Source organism: Phyllostomus discolor, chromosome 5 (assembly GCF_004126475.2).
Source record: "Phyllostomus discolor isolate MPI-MPIP mPhyDis1 chromosome 5, mPhyDis1.pri.v3, whole genome shotgun sequence".
In the NCBI taxonomy this organism is placed as follows: Eukaryota; Metazoa; Chordata; class Mammalia; order Chiroptera; family Phyllostomidae; genus Phyllostomus; species Phyllostomus discolor.
The window spans coordinates 102,762,617-102,777,945 of NC_040907.2; the positions used below are offsets into that span (position 1 = coordinate 102,762,617).

At 36.9% G+C, this 15,329-nt stretch overlaps 1 protein-coding gene across 15 annotated transcripts in view; it reads left to right on the forward strand.

Annotated features, from left to right (window-relative positions):
• Window positions 1-14,413, forward strand: part of ZNF248 (zinc finger protein 248) — a 57,275-nt gene extending 42,862 nt beyond the window's left edge. For all 15 annotated transcript variants that reach the window (XM_036026660.1, XM_036026664.1, XM_028511727.2 and 12 more), the window contains one exon: window positions 8,682-14,413. In XM_036026660.1, the coding sequence (XP_035882553.1) occupies window positions 8,682-10,171 (1,490 nt within the window). In that variant the 3' untranslated portion in view covers window positions 10,172-14,413. The remainder of the gene's footprint in view (window positions 1-8,681) is intronic.
• Window positions 14,414-15,329: the final 916 nt, after the last annotated feature.

The following is a 15,329-nucleotide window of genomic DNA, read 5'->3' on the forward strand; positions in this document are numbered from 1 at the left end:
TTTGTTTTTAAGATCTATACATTTTTGACAGTGGGGTGTTAAAAATCCTCTACTATAATTGTATTACTGTCAGTTTCTTTCTGGAAGTCCTCCATGATTTTCCTTATGTATTTGAAAAATATGTGTGTGTGTGTGTGTGTGTGTGTGTGTACACACACACACATATTTGAAGTATATGTATATACATATATATGTATATGCATATATGTACATGTATATATGCATATATGTACATGTGTGTATATATATGCATATATGCACCCAACACTGTGTATATATGTTTATAATGTTTTTTCTTCTTGATCGATTCTTCCCCTGAGTATTATGAATTGTCCTTCTGTGTCTCTTTTCATTGCCTTTGTTTTGAACATGCGTATTTTGTGTGATACAAGTATTGCTACCCCAGCATTTTTTTTCCCTGGCCATTTGCTTGGAATACTTTTTTCCAAACCTTCACTTTCTGTATGGGTATTTTGTTCTGAGGTGGTTGTCTTGTAGGCAGCATACATGTGTGCCATGTTTCTTAATTATTCACCCACCCCTTTGTCTTTTGTTTGGAGCATTTAATCCATTTATATTTAAGGTTATTATTGGTAGGTACTTATTCATTGCCATTTTCCTATGTTCCTTTCTTTTCCTTCATTGTTTCATAGCAGTACCTTTAGCATGTCTTGCAATTCTGGTTTGGTGGAGTTGTATGTATTCTTACAGCCTTCTTTTGTCTGGAAAACTCTTATTTTGCCTTCCATTTTAAATGAGAAGCTTGTCTGAAGAGTACTCTTGGTTGCAGGCGTTTGTTTTTCATTACTTGGAATATATCTTGCCATTCTCCTCTGGCTTGTAGTGTTTCTGTTGAGAAAGCTGTTAGCCTTATTGGAGCTCCCTTTTATGTTACTATCTGTTTTCTCCCTTGCTGCCTTTAAGGTTCTCTCTTTGTTTTTAAAATTTGGCATTAAATTATGATGTGTCTTGGAGTAAGCCTCTTTGGGTTCATCTTGATTGGGACCCTCTGTGCTTCCTGAGCTAGCATAGCTTTTCCCCTCTCCAGGTTAGGGGAGTTTTATGTCATTTTTTCAGTTATTCTATCTCTTGCTCCTTTTCTTCTCCTCCTGGTATTACTGTTATTCAAATGTTGTTACATTTCATGTTGTCTTGCAGTTCCCTTAAGCTTTCTTCATATTCTTGAGTCTTTTGTCATGCAGCTGCTTTACATGGGTATTTCTTTCTACCTTGTCTTCCAGTTCACTAATTTAGTCCTCTGCTTTATCCAGCGTGATTGTAATTCCTTCTAGTGTATTTTTTATTTCAGATATTATATTCTTCATTTCCTCCTGGTTCTTATTTATAGTTTCTATTTTCTTTTTCATACTGTTGTAGTTCCCACTCAGTTCCTTGTAGTTGCCTGTGAATTCTTTGAGCATCCTTATAACCATTCTTTTGAATTCTGTGTCTGATAGTTTGTTTGCCTCCATTTTATTTATCTCTTCTATGGGGGAATTCTTCCATACTTTTTGACTGTGAGTTCTTTCTTTGTCTCTCCTTTTAGGTAACTCTTTTTGTTTTTTTTCTGCAATCCCGGATGCCCTGCTTTGCCTGTTGTCTTTATGGTATAAATTTCTGTAGTAGGGGTTCTGTGGTGCTCAGTGGTGGGGTCTCTCTGTTCTTTTTGTTTGATTCTGTAGGGTTTCTCTTTCTTCCATTTGTGTGTGCTCTCTTGTTGTAAATGGGCATTACCTGTTGGTGGCTTCTTTGTTAGTTGGTTTTCCCCTTCTATGGGTTTGCTGATAGTCACAAGTTCCCCTTTGTCTCATATAATATTGTACGTGTATTGGTTAACAAAGCAGTATTACCAGACAATCAAACCTACGCCAGGAAAAAAAACCCGCCTACCACATCAGCAATCTCAACTGTAATTTAACTATGGTTAATAAACCTGGAGAGAGATCGTGGATATTATATGTCATAGGAAATATGAGATGACTAAAAGAGGGGAAAATGCTTTTGCATGGTAAGAGAGAGGAGAACTGGTAAGAGTTGGGATAGAACTGAGGCCACAACAGGAAGAGAACAAAATTTAAAATATAAGCAAAACACAAAAGGGTGATGAGAACAATGGGATAAGAACAGGAAGAGTATGCTGTGAGGTTTGTAGTAAAATTGAAATGTCATTGGACCAGTGGGAACAAAATAATGAAAAGTGAATATGAGATGTCTACAGTAAAGAAAACTAATTTTGAGCAGATGAGCGAAGCAACCTAATAATTGTAAGGAGTGAAGCCCAGGTTGAGAGAGGATAAAAAAGAAAAAGAAGGGAGAGTGTAAATAGTGAAATAAAATTCTTCACTCAACTTACCAGGGGCAGAGGGAAGGCGAAACAGAGTAAAACAGAGGTAGAGTATTCTGTGGGATTTAAAGTACAAATAATGAACAAATAGGAGTTCTTTTAGAAAAGTACAGCAATAACCATGGTATTTTACCCAACTAAGCCACTGTTCATAAAAAGTAGAAAAGAAATAAAACTCTATTAGAGGGGGAAAAGAATGTGAGCTGACTTAAGAATGAAGAGTGCTTAAGTTAGGTTAGATTGAGAGCAAATAGTAAGATTAAGGGAGAGAAACTTGACATAGTATCAGAGAAAATAAAGTTTACAACAATGGTAGTAAATAAAACTCAGGAAGATGGGGAAATGGTTTAAGACCAGTGAAGGGTGCTGTGTGGGATTTGGATAAAAAGTAAAAGACCAAGAGTAGTGGGTTATTTGGAATACAAATGAAGTAAAAGAAGAAAAATTCAAATGCCATATGAAAAGGAGAATAAAAAAAAAAACAAAACCAACAACAAAAACAAACAAAAAAACTAAACAGAAAGAAGAAATAAATTTTTAAAAAAGGTGCTCTTTCTGAATGAGGGCAAAGTGAAAATTGTCTCAGCAGCTGTTGGTGTTCCCCTTCTAACTTCTTTCTGAATCTGTGTCTGATTTTCTGTCAGTTCCAAGTCTTACTGTCTTACTCTGAAGAAGAAAAAAAAGCCTGTCCAGCCCAGTTTGCAGATCTTCTAGGTTTCTGCAAGCAGAGATGTTCTGGGCTCTGTTTTTTCCTTTCCTTTGGTCCCAGAAGGATGGGAGCTCAGCCTGGGCTACAATAATCACAGGTGCCCAGTTTCTAGCCCACACGCTCAGAGTACTGTGCGGTTCACACTCCCTACTTGGTGCTTTTGTGCCCAGTCATTTCCAATAAACCACCTCGTTTTGCACCCTTTTGATCAGTCCATGAGGTGCACTAAGTGGGAGTAAATCGTGCCCACACTCCTCCTTCATTGTTGGCCTGGCCGCTGCTCTTATTCTTTATTTCTGACTGGGTCTTTTTCATGTTTTCTAGGTCCATTTTTATTTTTGCTATCCCTTTGTTAAAAGTTCTCACTAACTTCATCTACTCTTCGGCTAAGTTCATTGAGCATCCTTAAATCCAATGTTTGAACTCTGCATCTAATAGAATATGCTTGTCTCCATTTTATTTAGTTTTTTTTTTTCCTGGAGTTTTGTTCTGTTACTTCATTTGGTACATATTTCTTTGTCTCGCTATTTTGACTGTATCCTTGTTTTTTGTTTTTTTTTTCTGTATATTAGGTAGAGCTGCTATGTCTCCTGAGCTTATGAAGTGGCCTTATGTAGGTATCCTGTAGGGTCCAGTGGTATAACCTTCTCAATTATCAGAACTGGACACTCCAGGTGTGTACCTCCTACCCTGTGTAGGCTGTGTATACCCTTCTATTATAGTTGAGCCATGATTGCCATTGGCACCATAGTGGGCTGGATTTACCCCCTGGCCAAATGGCTTCAAGGACTAGCTTGCACCACCATGGAGGATCAGCTCTGCAGGGGCCAACCCCATAGCACAGGACTTACTCAGTGAGCCTGCTGAGTCCACCTCTTGGGTGAGTCCCTTGTGGAAGAGGTTGGGTGGGACTTCAGTGTAGCCTGATGTGCACTGGGTGTGCTGGCTCCTGGAGACTTTCAGGTGGTACAGACCAAGGTCAGTTGATACCTGTGCCCTGCTTAGGGTTACCTAGCATGGCCTATAAAGTGATCTGCAGATGGCTGCTACTTGTACTGGGCTTGGAGTTGCCCGGGAAAGGCCATGCTCTGAAGCCAGATGCTGTTACTTTGAGAGATTTTAGGAAAGTCTGAAGTATGAGCCAAGGGAAGCCATTTGTATGGAAAAGCCATTGGAAACAGCCTGGGTTGGGCCTAAAAGACTGGTGGGGCAGGGTTTCAAGGAATCACCTGAGTGGAGCCAACAGAGTTAGCTGCACTGAAGGAGACTCAGATATGGTGCCTGCCTACAGGCTGTGGGGGAGGTACCAGGAAAGGAACAGTGTCCTCTGCTAGTCCTTCTGTTTGTGAGAAAGCTGCCCCTCCAGCTCTTGCCCAATGCCAGACAACTCTGTTTCCCCCCTTATGTCCCTGGTGCCCCACCACAGAAACTCAGAGTGAGTCCAAGTAAGTTTGTGCACAGGCCCTTTAAGAGGAGCGTCTGAGACTTCTGAAGCCGTCCATCTTACTCAACCACAATCCAAGCTGTGTTTTAGTCCCAGAAATTATGGGAACTTCTCTTCATTGCACTGGAATTGTGGGCAGGGGAGTGCAGTGTAGGGTTGGGTCCCCTTACTCCTCAGGGGAGACCTCTGTAGCTGAGATATCCCTCCTTATTTTTTCTTTTTTTCTTTTTAAAATTGTTTTTCAATTACAGTTGTCCCCATTTCTCTCCCCTGCCCTACCCACCTTCACCTCCTGCATTCAGCCCTCACCACCACCACCCCCGTTGTCTTTGTCCATGAGTCCTTTCTACATTTTCCTTAATGACTCTTCCCCTTCTTTGCCCCATTATCCTCCTCTCCCCCCTCTCTGATTACTTTTGGTTTGTTCTTTATTTCCATGTCTTTGGTTCTGTTTTGCCTGCCTGTTTGTTTTATTGATGAAGTTCCACTTATAGGTGAGATCATATGGTATTTGTCTTTTACCACTTGGCTTATTTCACTTAGCATAATGTTCTCCAGTTCTAGCCATATGGTCATGAAGAGTAGAAGCTCCTTCTTTCTTTCTGCTGTGTAGTATTCTATTGTGTAAATGTACCACAGTTTTTACCCATTGGTAAATGTACCACTCATTTACCCATGGACACTTAGGCTGTTTCCAACACTTGGCTATTGTAAATTGTGCTGCTATGAACATTGGGCTGCATAGGTCTTTTGAATTGGTATTTCAGGATTCTTAGGGCATAATCCCACCAGTGGGAATTGCCGGTTCTGATGGCAGCTCCATTTTCAGTTTTCTGAGGAAATTCCATATTGTTTTCCACAGTGGCTACACCAGTCTACATTCCCAGCAGTGGTGTAGTAGGGTTCACTTTTCTCCACAACCTTGCCAGCACTTGTTTGTTGATTTGTTTATGATGGCCATTCTGACTGGTATGAAGTGGTGTCTCATTGTGGTTTTAATTTCCATCTCTCCAATGGCTAGTGATGCTGAGCATCCTTTCATATGTCTCTGGGCCCTCTGTATGTCCTCCTTGGAGAAGTGTTCAGGTCCTTTGCCCATTTTTTAATTGGGTTGTTTCTCTTCCTGGAGTGTAGTCATGTCAGCTCTTTATATATTTTGGAGCTAAACCCTTGTCCAAAGTGTCATTGGCAAATATATTTTCCTATACGGTTGGTTCCCTTTTCATTTTGCTGATGTTTTCTTTAGCCGTGCAGAAGCTTTTTATTTTGATAAAGTCCCATTTGCTTGTTCTTTCCTTTATGTCCCTTGCTCTGTATACCTCCTGACTTTTTCAGCCACACATGGGTGAGACCTGTCTGTTTCACATCTCCACCCGTCTTACCAGTCTCAATGTAGGCTTCTATATCTCCTTAGTTATAGGACTTTTGTTCAGCTAGATTTCAGGTGGTTTTAAAAGATGGTTGTTCTGTAATTTAGTTGTAGTGTTGAAGTGATTGTGGGAAGATTTGAGTACCTCATTTACTTATGCCACCATCTGGACCAGAATCCTGCAAATGCTGACTCATTTATCTAACTTATATTCTTATTCTCTTGCATTTTCAGACACTTAATATTGTACATATAAAGTGTGTAGATATTGCATGGCACATAGTAATGGCTGTTGTATTTCATTTATTTTAAGTTAGAGCTTAATTTGCTATAACTAATAGTCCATACTTGATGACCCTAACCCACTAGTGGCTGTATCCCCCAAAACTCAAACCTGATCATATGTCTCTTGCTAAGCGGTTTTTTCTTATTTCATTAACTGAAGGCTCTTTCTTACTTTCCCTAATTCTATTATTTTAATAATTATTATGTTGATTAATCCTGAAGTCAAATTTAGAAGAGTTCCTTTTTTATCCATTCATAAAGCATTCAGTAATCCTTTTGTTAAATACACATTCCATATTTTATCCTTCTGTATTATAGTTCATCATGTACAGGTTGAAAAGAAATGCACATTTCTTTTTAATAATTATTAACGTACTGTCTCCTCAATGAAGTCAGAGGGATTTGGTAACACCTGCCACAATCCAGATTGTGGCCATTACAAAGGGCATAACATTGAACAAGAGATTTATTTTATATTAAAGTGAATTATACAGACAGTAACTTCTAAAGGCAGCAAATGGAGTGAAAATGGTAGGAATGTTATCGAGTTTGCTGATTTTGTTCTTTTTTTTATTTTGGTGGTTTGTTGTAGCATTAAAGAAAGTATCATTTTCTGAAGGATGTCCGGGTTCCAAAGAGAACCAGGATCCAGGAGAACCAGAACCTGGAATGCAGCTAGTTAAGTCAAAGGTGTATTGTTGGAAATGAGCAATTTATAAGAGACCCAGTTAGAGCCACAGATATATATTTTTTAAAGATTTTATTTTATTTATTTTTAGAAGGATAGGGAGGGAGAGAAACATCAGTGTATGGTTACCTTTTGCACTCTCCCTACTGGGGACCTAGCCCGCAGCCCAGGCATGTGCCCTAAGACTGGGAATCGAACTGGCGACCCTTTGGTTTGCAGGCCAGCACTCAGTCCACTGAGCCACACCAGCCAGGGTCACAGAGAGATATTTTTAATGGACTTGTGGAATGGTGGCTTGAGTACTAAATGTGAATTAGTACTCACATCTGTGGAAGTTAAGTTAGTTTTTGTTTTGATTTGTTTTTTTCCAGGGTAATAACTATCATTTGGTCCTGCGAGCTGGGCTCAGGACCTTTATAGGTTTTTTAAACATGTTTTTATCATTGTTACATTAGGTAACAACAGTGAAGTGTACCTCCAAATTTTTATGATAATGTCTACTTTAAGATCTCAGAACCATATAGAGAAATGTGATCGTTAAGGGTCTTACAGGTGAATAAAATCCACAGATGATACTAAGTATAAAGGCTATAAACCTAAACATAATAGATATACTCAGAAATAAAAGCAGATTTAAAGAAACAAAATTATTTGGGGAAGTAAGAAACATATGACTTGATGGTTAGAACAATTTTATTAACAGCTGTGAGGAAATAAAATGAACCTAGTCCATTTCCAGAGATGGTCTGTTATTCATCTATGTTGTATTTTCTGTTGAACTTTTGTGTTGTGGTGAATCACAGCTAGGTAGAGAGTTGGAATCTACAGTAAAACAGTGTTCTGTAAAACATAAGGAAATGGATGCTTTCAGAAATTGATTTTGATTTTGATATATCAAATGGTGAGAAAAAGTACATATTAATGAGGAACATACCCTAGTAATCAAGCTGTAAGAAGGTAAGGACATAAACCATGATCTGCCTCTGCCAAACCACATTCTTCTTCTAATATGTTTTTCAGTCTGTTTCCCTTAAAAATAAATAAACCCCACAAAAACAATAACTTCCCTTGTTGAGCTCATCCAGTTTTCTGAGTTTCTTCCTAAATAAACAATGTTCAGAAAACCTCTATGCTCATTCACCATGTCTTGAGTTTATTTCACCTTTACAAATTTGCCTCATAGCATTTTTTTAAGTAATTATTTTTTTGTGAACTAAATTAAGGGAAAATCTAGGTCCTAGATTATAGGACTATTTTTTTGAACCTGAGGAAGTTGTGTTTTCAGAACTTTAGTTTGGTACTGGTGTGTAGAGTAGAGGCATGTATTCTAAAAAACAAATCCTAACTTAGTAATCTGTGTATGAGGGAATTAGGACTAAGTTCTTCTCCCTTTACCAAATGTAGTTCATCCTTTGAAGACCCATGTCTACTAATCTTCACTGTCAGTTTATTCTGTGTTTAATGTCTCTTTTGGGCTCACTCCATTTTCTTGAGTTTATATGTTTCCGAATCAGCCACTCCCCAGTTCCCTGTGCTTTGAATTTTATTTCTATTTTTGTCCAGTTTTGAAGTTTTATCTAAGTGTTAAATATCATTGCTACTTTCCTTTCACTGTTTCCCCTGCAGCATGTAGTTTCCACTCAAAGCAGAAGGTACAGGAAATGTATACTTGGATTTAGTTCATACCAGGAAAATGGGCCTAAAACAAAAAATTGACTATATAATAAGACATTTATGTAAAAGTCCAGTTGCATTAGAAGCAACTGGTACTTTTATTCATATATGTGGTTATTTTTCTCATTTCTAGATATTCATATATGTGGTTATTTTTCTCATTTCTAGAAAACTGGAAAGTTGATTACCTGATAGAGAACAGCCAGGAAAATCAAGATGAACATTTTTGGGAATTTGCTGTCACCACCAACAAAACATTAAGTGGTGATAAAGTAAGGAGAACTTTCAGTCTGGGTACAGACTGTGTTCCTTCAAGAAATATTTCAGAGGAGATATGTGACTCTTGTGAAATGAATTTGAAGAACATCTCAGGCTTAATTATTAGTAGAAAGAACTATTCTGAAACAAAGCCTGATAAATTTAATTTATATGAAAAATTGCTTTTTGATATTAGGCATGAGAAAATTCCTACTGGAGGAAAATCTTATAACTATAATCAAAAAAGGAATATCCTTGGTCATTTCCAGAATCTTACTCAACCAATTATCGACCAGCCTTTTGAGTATACTGACAATGGACAAAGCTTCCAAGAGGAGGCAGCATTTTTCTCAAACAAGAAAGCTCAGATAGGAGGGACACTCTATAAATATAATGAATGTCAAAGAACCTTCATCCAAAGTTTCAAGCTCAATTTATCTCAGAGAACTCATTTGAAAAGAGAACTATATGCATGCAGTATTTGTGGGAATTCCTTCTGTATGGATTTAAGATTGGGACATCAAAAAGCTCTTACAGGAGAGAATCCTTATGAATATAATAAATATGAGCAAATTTTCTATGATAATTCAACTTTCATTATCCATCAGAGAACTTATGCAGGAAAGATTCCCCATGAATATAATGTAAGCCACAAAACAGGGGTAAAATCAGCTCTCTTTAAACATCAGATAGTACATATAGGGGGGAAACGTTATGAGCACAAAGAAAATGGAAATAATTTCAACAAGAAGTCACACCTCACCCAACCTCGGAGAGCTCACTCAGGACAAAGAAATTTTGAATGTGCTGAATGTGGGAAAACATTCTGGGAGAAGTCAAACCTCACTCAACATCAGAGAACACACACAGGAGAGAAACCCTATGAATGTGCTGAATGTGGGAAGTCCTTTTGTCAGAAACCACACCTTACCAACCATCAACGAACTCATACAGGAGAAAAACCTTATGAATGTAAGCAGTGTGGGAAAACATTCTGTGTGAAGTCGAACCTCACAGAACATCACAGAACACATACAGGAGAGAAACCCTATGAATGTAATGCATGTGGAAAGTCCTTCTGCCACAGGTCAGCACTAACTGTACATCAGAGAACACACACAGGAGAGAAACCCTTTATATGCAATGAATGTGGGAAATCCTTCTGTGTGAAGTCAAATCTCATTGTACATCAAAGAACTCACACTGGAGAGAAACCCTATAAATGTAATGAGTGTGGGAAAACCTTCTGTGAGAAATCAGCTCTTACTAAGCATCATAGAACTCACACAGGAGAGAAACCCTATGAGTGTAATGGATGTGGGAAGACCTTTAGTCAGAGGTCAGTGCTCACTAAACATCAGAGAATTCATGCAAGGGTGAAAGCTCTTTCAACATCCTGAATATTCAGAAACCTTCATCCACCCTTTCAAATTCATTATGTAGTTTTTAAAAATGAGATTAATGAAACCCAAAGAACATGGCAAATTACTCAAAAGTTATTGTAATTTAGATAATCAGTATTCAAATAAAACCATATTAATGTTTTAAATATGTAGAAGATTTTAAGAAAAACTAAATTTTTGTCAGAAAATTTTTACTAAGGGAAAATTTATTTAAGTAATATGGTAAAGATCTTCATACAGAATTTATGTTATCTAAGTGTTGTATTGCAAATGATACCAAAATTTTATTATAAGTGTAATGTGCGATATTCAGTTATATTGGTATTCACAGTGTCATTTGAGGCTTAAAAAATGTTGAATAACTAGCATTAAACATTTATGTAAAGAGTCCCTAATGTGTGCAGGCCTTATTTAAGTAGAAGTATTCTGATATAACAGAAATTTGATGTATGCTTAATTTGTACATTAGAGCCCAACATGCTTGTGAAGAGAAAGTATGAACATGAGTTAAACACCTATTGAGGTCTATATTGATATTTCCCACACAAAATAGCACCAGTATCTTTATAGGTTGACATAATTACACTGTGTACATATAAATATATTTAAACACACATACACAAATATAGTGGTGTGCTAGAATAAGATCATACTAGCATGGAAGTACTGCTGATTGTCAAATTTTCAGACATTTTGTGAGCCAATTGTTAAACATAGTCACTGAAAAATTAAATTATATAGAGTTACAATTAAATTATATTAAAAACATAATAAATATTCAACACTCACTACTTCCTAATTATTTTATAACATTTTACTGTTGGTTCTTTATGTTACTTATATTTTTAATCTACATAGAGAAAATACTGTGTAATGGTGTGCTACTGCACAATCTCTTTCTAACTCTACATTCAGTTCCATCATGTTGGTAGCTTGACTTTAGTGGAAGTATTTACACCATGGAATTTGGCAAACTCTACAATTTATGGTTATTTTCTCATAGAACCTATTGTCAAATATTTACCAGCACAATAGGACATAAGAATATATATATTTGGAAAATTTAGGGTACAAACCACATACCCTTTCTCTTCTTTCTTAATATAAATACATGGCCATGGCCGTTATTGCTAAACTGCCTCTTCAATAAATAAGGCAAAATGTGAGGTTTTTAACTACCTCTGCTTCATTTCTATTCTTAATAGTACCTTAGTCTTTTTAAAGTGTGGCCAGTATATGTTATTTTACAACCACATCACCTACCTTCTGAATTTTTTTTTTTTTGCATATATGAATGAGCACAGCCATTATTACTGAACTACTACTTCCATTAAAAAGCCAAACTTTTTTTCTGAGGTTTTTATGCTGCTTCTTGGTCAGTCAGTATTGTAATTGTTAATAATAATGATATTTCCATATATTTCACATAGATTAACAGCAGTTATATACAGTAATACTGTACTATATAAATAAATAGTAGTGGCATGTAATGAAATGCCTCTTTTATACTCTTGCTATTTCATTGCTGTATCTATTTAGGCATGGTATGTGTAACCTGAGTTGTATGTAATCCAGGAACTATGTATTTGTTTTTCATGTAATAGAATATCATATATTCTCTCTGTTGCCTTTGTCCTACTGTTCCCCATGTTTCAGTGCAGCATGTTGATAAGCAGTTCCAAGAGACTGTACTTCTTAATTGCTGGGCTCTATTATGTCTGTTTTGTTCTCCCAGATGATACAAGGGTAAATCCCGACAAGTCTGAGTTAATCATGGATATTCTAAAGATTTTGTTGAGTGGTCATGTGAGCAATGAGATGTTTGGAAAATATTCTGCAGTACTTCTGGGAAAAATCTCATCAATAAAATATTGTTAGGACAGACATGAAAAGACATGTCTCTATTCTACTGGACTTTTTCATGTCTATATGTTATATTATAGTTTGTGGCCCCAAAGGGCAACAGCCTGAAGATAACAGTACAGAAGATGGGAAAACCTTGACTTGGAGGTGACATCCACTGAGATGTGCAACTTCATCTGGATCTTCTCTCTGTGAGGACTTAATGTGATAATAATGGTTTTGTATTTATTCTTAGGGCTATTGCTTAGAGCTGAAGGCATTCCCCCCAACAGAGGTGAATTCTTTTCTAAGTGTTAATGTTCTATACAGTGATTTTTGGGGAAGAATTATTTCTTTTGACAGGTTAATATAGGGAAGGGCCTTCTGTCAGCCGTGGTTCTGGGGAAAAACACAATTCTAGAAGATTTTAATGGCAGACTTGATTTGGTGCGGACCAGAGACAAGGGCCGTTGATACACCTAGAGACTAGCATCATCAGGAAGCCATGGTTACCATTCTAAATCCTAAAGGAGCAAAGGAGGGAAACAAGTGTTACCAGAGCCCAACAAAACTTGGCCTCATGAAGGAGAGGCCACCGTATAGTAGATATTGTCACTACCAGAAATGTGACACCAAATTGCTGGTGCCTCCCTTTGGAGAACCCAAGCAGATGCCATCTGCAGGTAAGCCCAAGTAGGCACAGAGAAGATCTGGTTGGAGCCAGTGGAGAACAAGCAGCACAGTATTTTTTAATTCCTATAAATTCCTATGTAAAGTCTGGGTATTAGAAGTTTATTCTACTAGTTGAAAGTTGTGTTTCTGCTTTGTATTGCTTTGGAGTCCTAAGGAAATTCCTTTTGGAACTGAGCATTGTGGCAGGTGTGTCTTTCTAACATGCCTGAAGCAGATGTGTATATTTGCATTATTCATATATCTGTGGTGTTTTTTGTTACATGTAGTTTGAAGTAAGTGTTTCTATATTCCAAATAAATAGCCAGTTGTCCCTGCACTGTTGATTTATTCGCGCTTTGTCTTGTTGGCTTGATAGGGCATTTTTATCACATCCTTACATTTGGTGTTGTCCAAAACATTGAGATATTTGGTCTATACCTTTCACACCAAGACAAATATCAAAAGGTCTTTGATATTTGGTCTTGTCCAAAACATCCATGGTGACCTTTGGTCCACACCAAAATGTCTTTGGTATTTGGCCCTGTACAAAGCATCCAAGGAGGCATTTGGTCCTGTCTAAAATATCTGCTGAGACAGTTGGTCCATGATTCATTAAATAATACATTTAACTTTGTTAAAATGTTATTTGTTATTATAATTTCTGATGAATTTTGTTTTTCACATTCTTGTTTTTCTTTGTCATGAACTTTGTCGTACATTTACTCTTAAAAGTCAATGACCAATTTCTCTCAAGAATATATCAACCTGATTATTGACTTTATATTTATTATATCTGTTAACAATTTTAGTTATACAGATTTGATTTTGTTGATATCATCGTGAAGTTGGTGACTGTATTTGACTGTGACCACCAAGTACCTGTGTGATAACTTTATTGCTTTGCTGTTTATCTTTTGACACTTCAGTAGATCTCCAAATTGAAGGATAATACTCCACCATCAGTTTTGAAATTTGTTATGCCACCATTTCACTGTGTTGTTTGTCCCTTGATCAGTCTTCAATATTGCCCTGTATAAATTCCAAGTTTCTGGTAGAAGTCTTGAAAGATTCTGGTCTACTGTCTCTGCCACACCTTCCAAGAACATAAATTCCCCCAACATAATCTATTAGGTCATCTAAATTTTCTTGGGCATTCTCTATAATGTATTTAAGTTTTATTTACATCTTCCAAAGGTACAAATTGATGTCTAAACAACATGGATACACTTACATGAGTTACTTTTTATTGTCATTTACTTGCATGTTGATCCCCCCAAAATATTTGTTTACTATAGTGGTTGTGAAATGACTATCCTTTTACTTGCACATTTTCATTTAGTAGTAGTCAAATCATATTTATCATCTTGCAATATCAAAATCCATCATGCACAATAAGGGTTTAATGGATTTCTCCTGTGCAAGTAATATCTGTAAGTGGCCTCCTCATCTTTTATTGTTTGGGGCATTAATCAGTGGCTAGTATAACCCAATACTAAACTATGTATAGTAAATAACTGAACTGTTGTCGATGCTCTCTATTGAGGATGCATCACTGAATAATGTAGTACTGGCCTTAAATATTGAATATTGTCCAAAATTGTATAAATAAAAATTATTACATCATCTCAAGAACCAGAATGTGCATAAGAAGTGGTTCTTCACATCTGATCACTGTTATACTCCTCTAATTTCACTTCATGAAATAAAGTTGAGTTTGATGATTAGTGTCTGTTTTTAATCTTTACACACCTCTTTAATAAGTTTCCTTCCTGGTTGCATTAACAGGATCTCTTTATGATAAATATCTTGGAGAACTCTTTGAAGTACCTGTGATGGTATTACATTTGGCTCTTCTGCATGTTTTAACTCACCCAGGGTTTTCCTTACTCTCCTTTCAGTACCATTTTTCTCTAATGTTTTCCATTCCTGTCTTGAATGTTATTCATATCCTGAATAGTTGTACATCAGGCATTGTAGATTCTCCTGTCTTCACAGTACCGGTACCTTTTAGTACTGTCTTTATAAAAGGAATGGGAATAGCAAAAACTTATAATATGCATTGCCTTTTCTTTATGTGAGTATATTATTTCTGCCATATTATATGGAGATTTTTCAAATAAAGATGTCATTTTGCTAAGGAACAGAAGATTTTTTTCTCCTTTTCTAGCTGACCAATGATTGCTGATTTACTGGAGGAATAATTCTTATTAATGTCTTATGGATTTGACACCTGGTTTGGCCACCCTGGATCAGCCAGTAAGTAGGCCCCAGGCAAGAGTATAATGGTCCCTTGCCGTCATGGTAAGAGTTTACACCTACTAAATCTTCTACAAATAGCAGCAGACTCTTCCTTTCCGTGCAGTCTGTCTGCAGTGCATGCCTTTGTAGGACATTAATTCAAGAAGACAACTCAGACCATTAATCCGGTGGCAAATAGATATTTATTGGGGTTTCTGATGTCCAGTATGTCCCTCTATGACCAGCTGTTATACCTGACTGTTATGTGGTAAGAGAGCCACACCCATTCTTATTCCTGAAAATGCGTTTTTGAATAATTTTTTCCCTTTTATACTCTATGGTATTGCGAAAACAGCCATACCCAACCAAATGCCTAGTGGCATATTAACTGCACCCATGCATC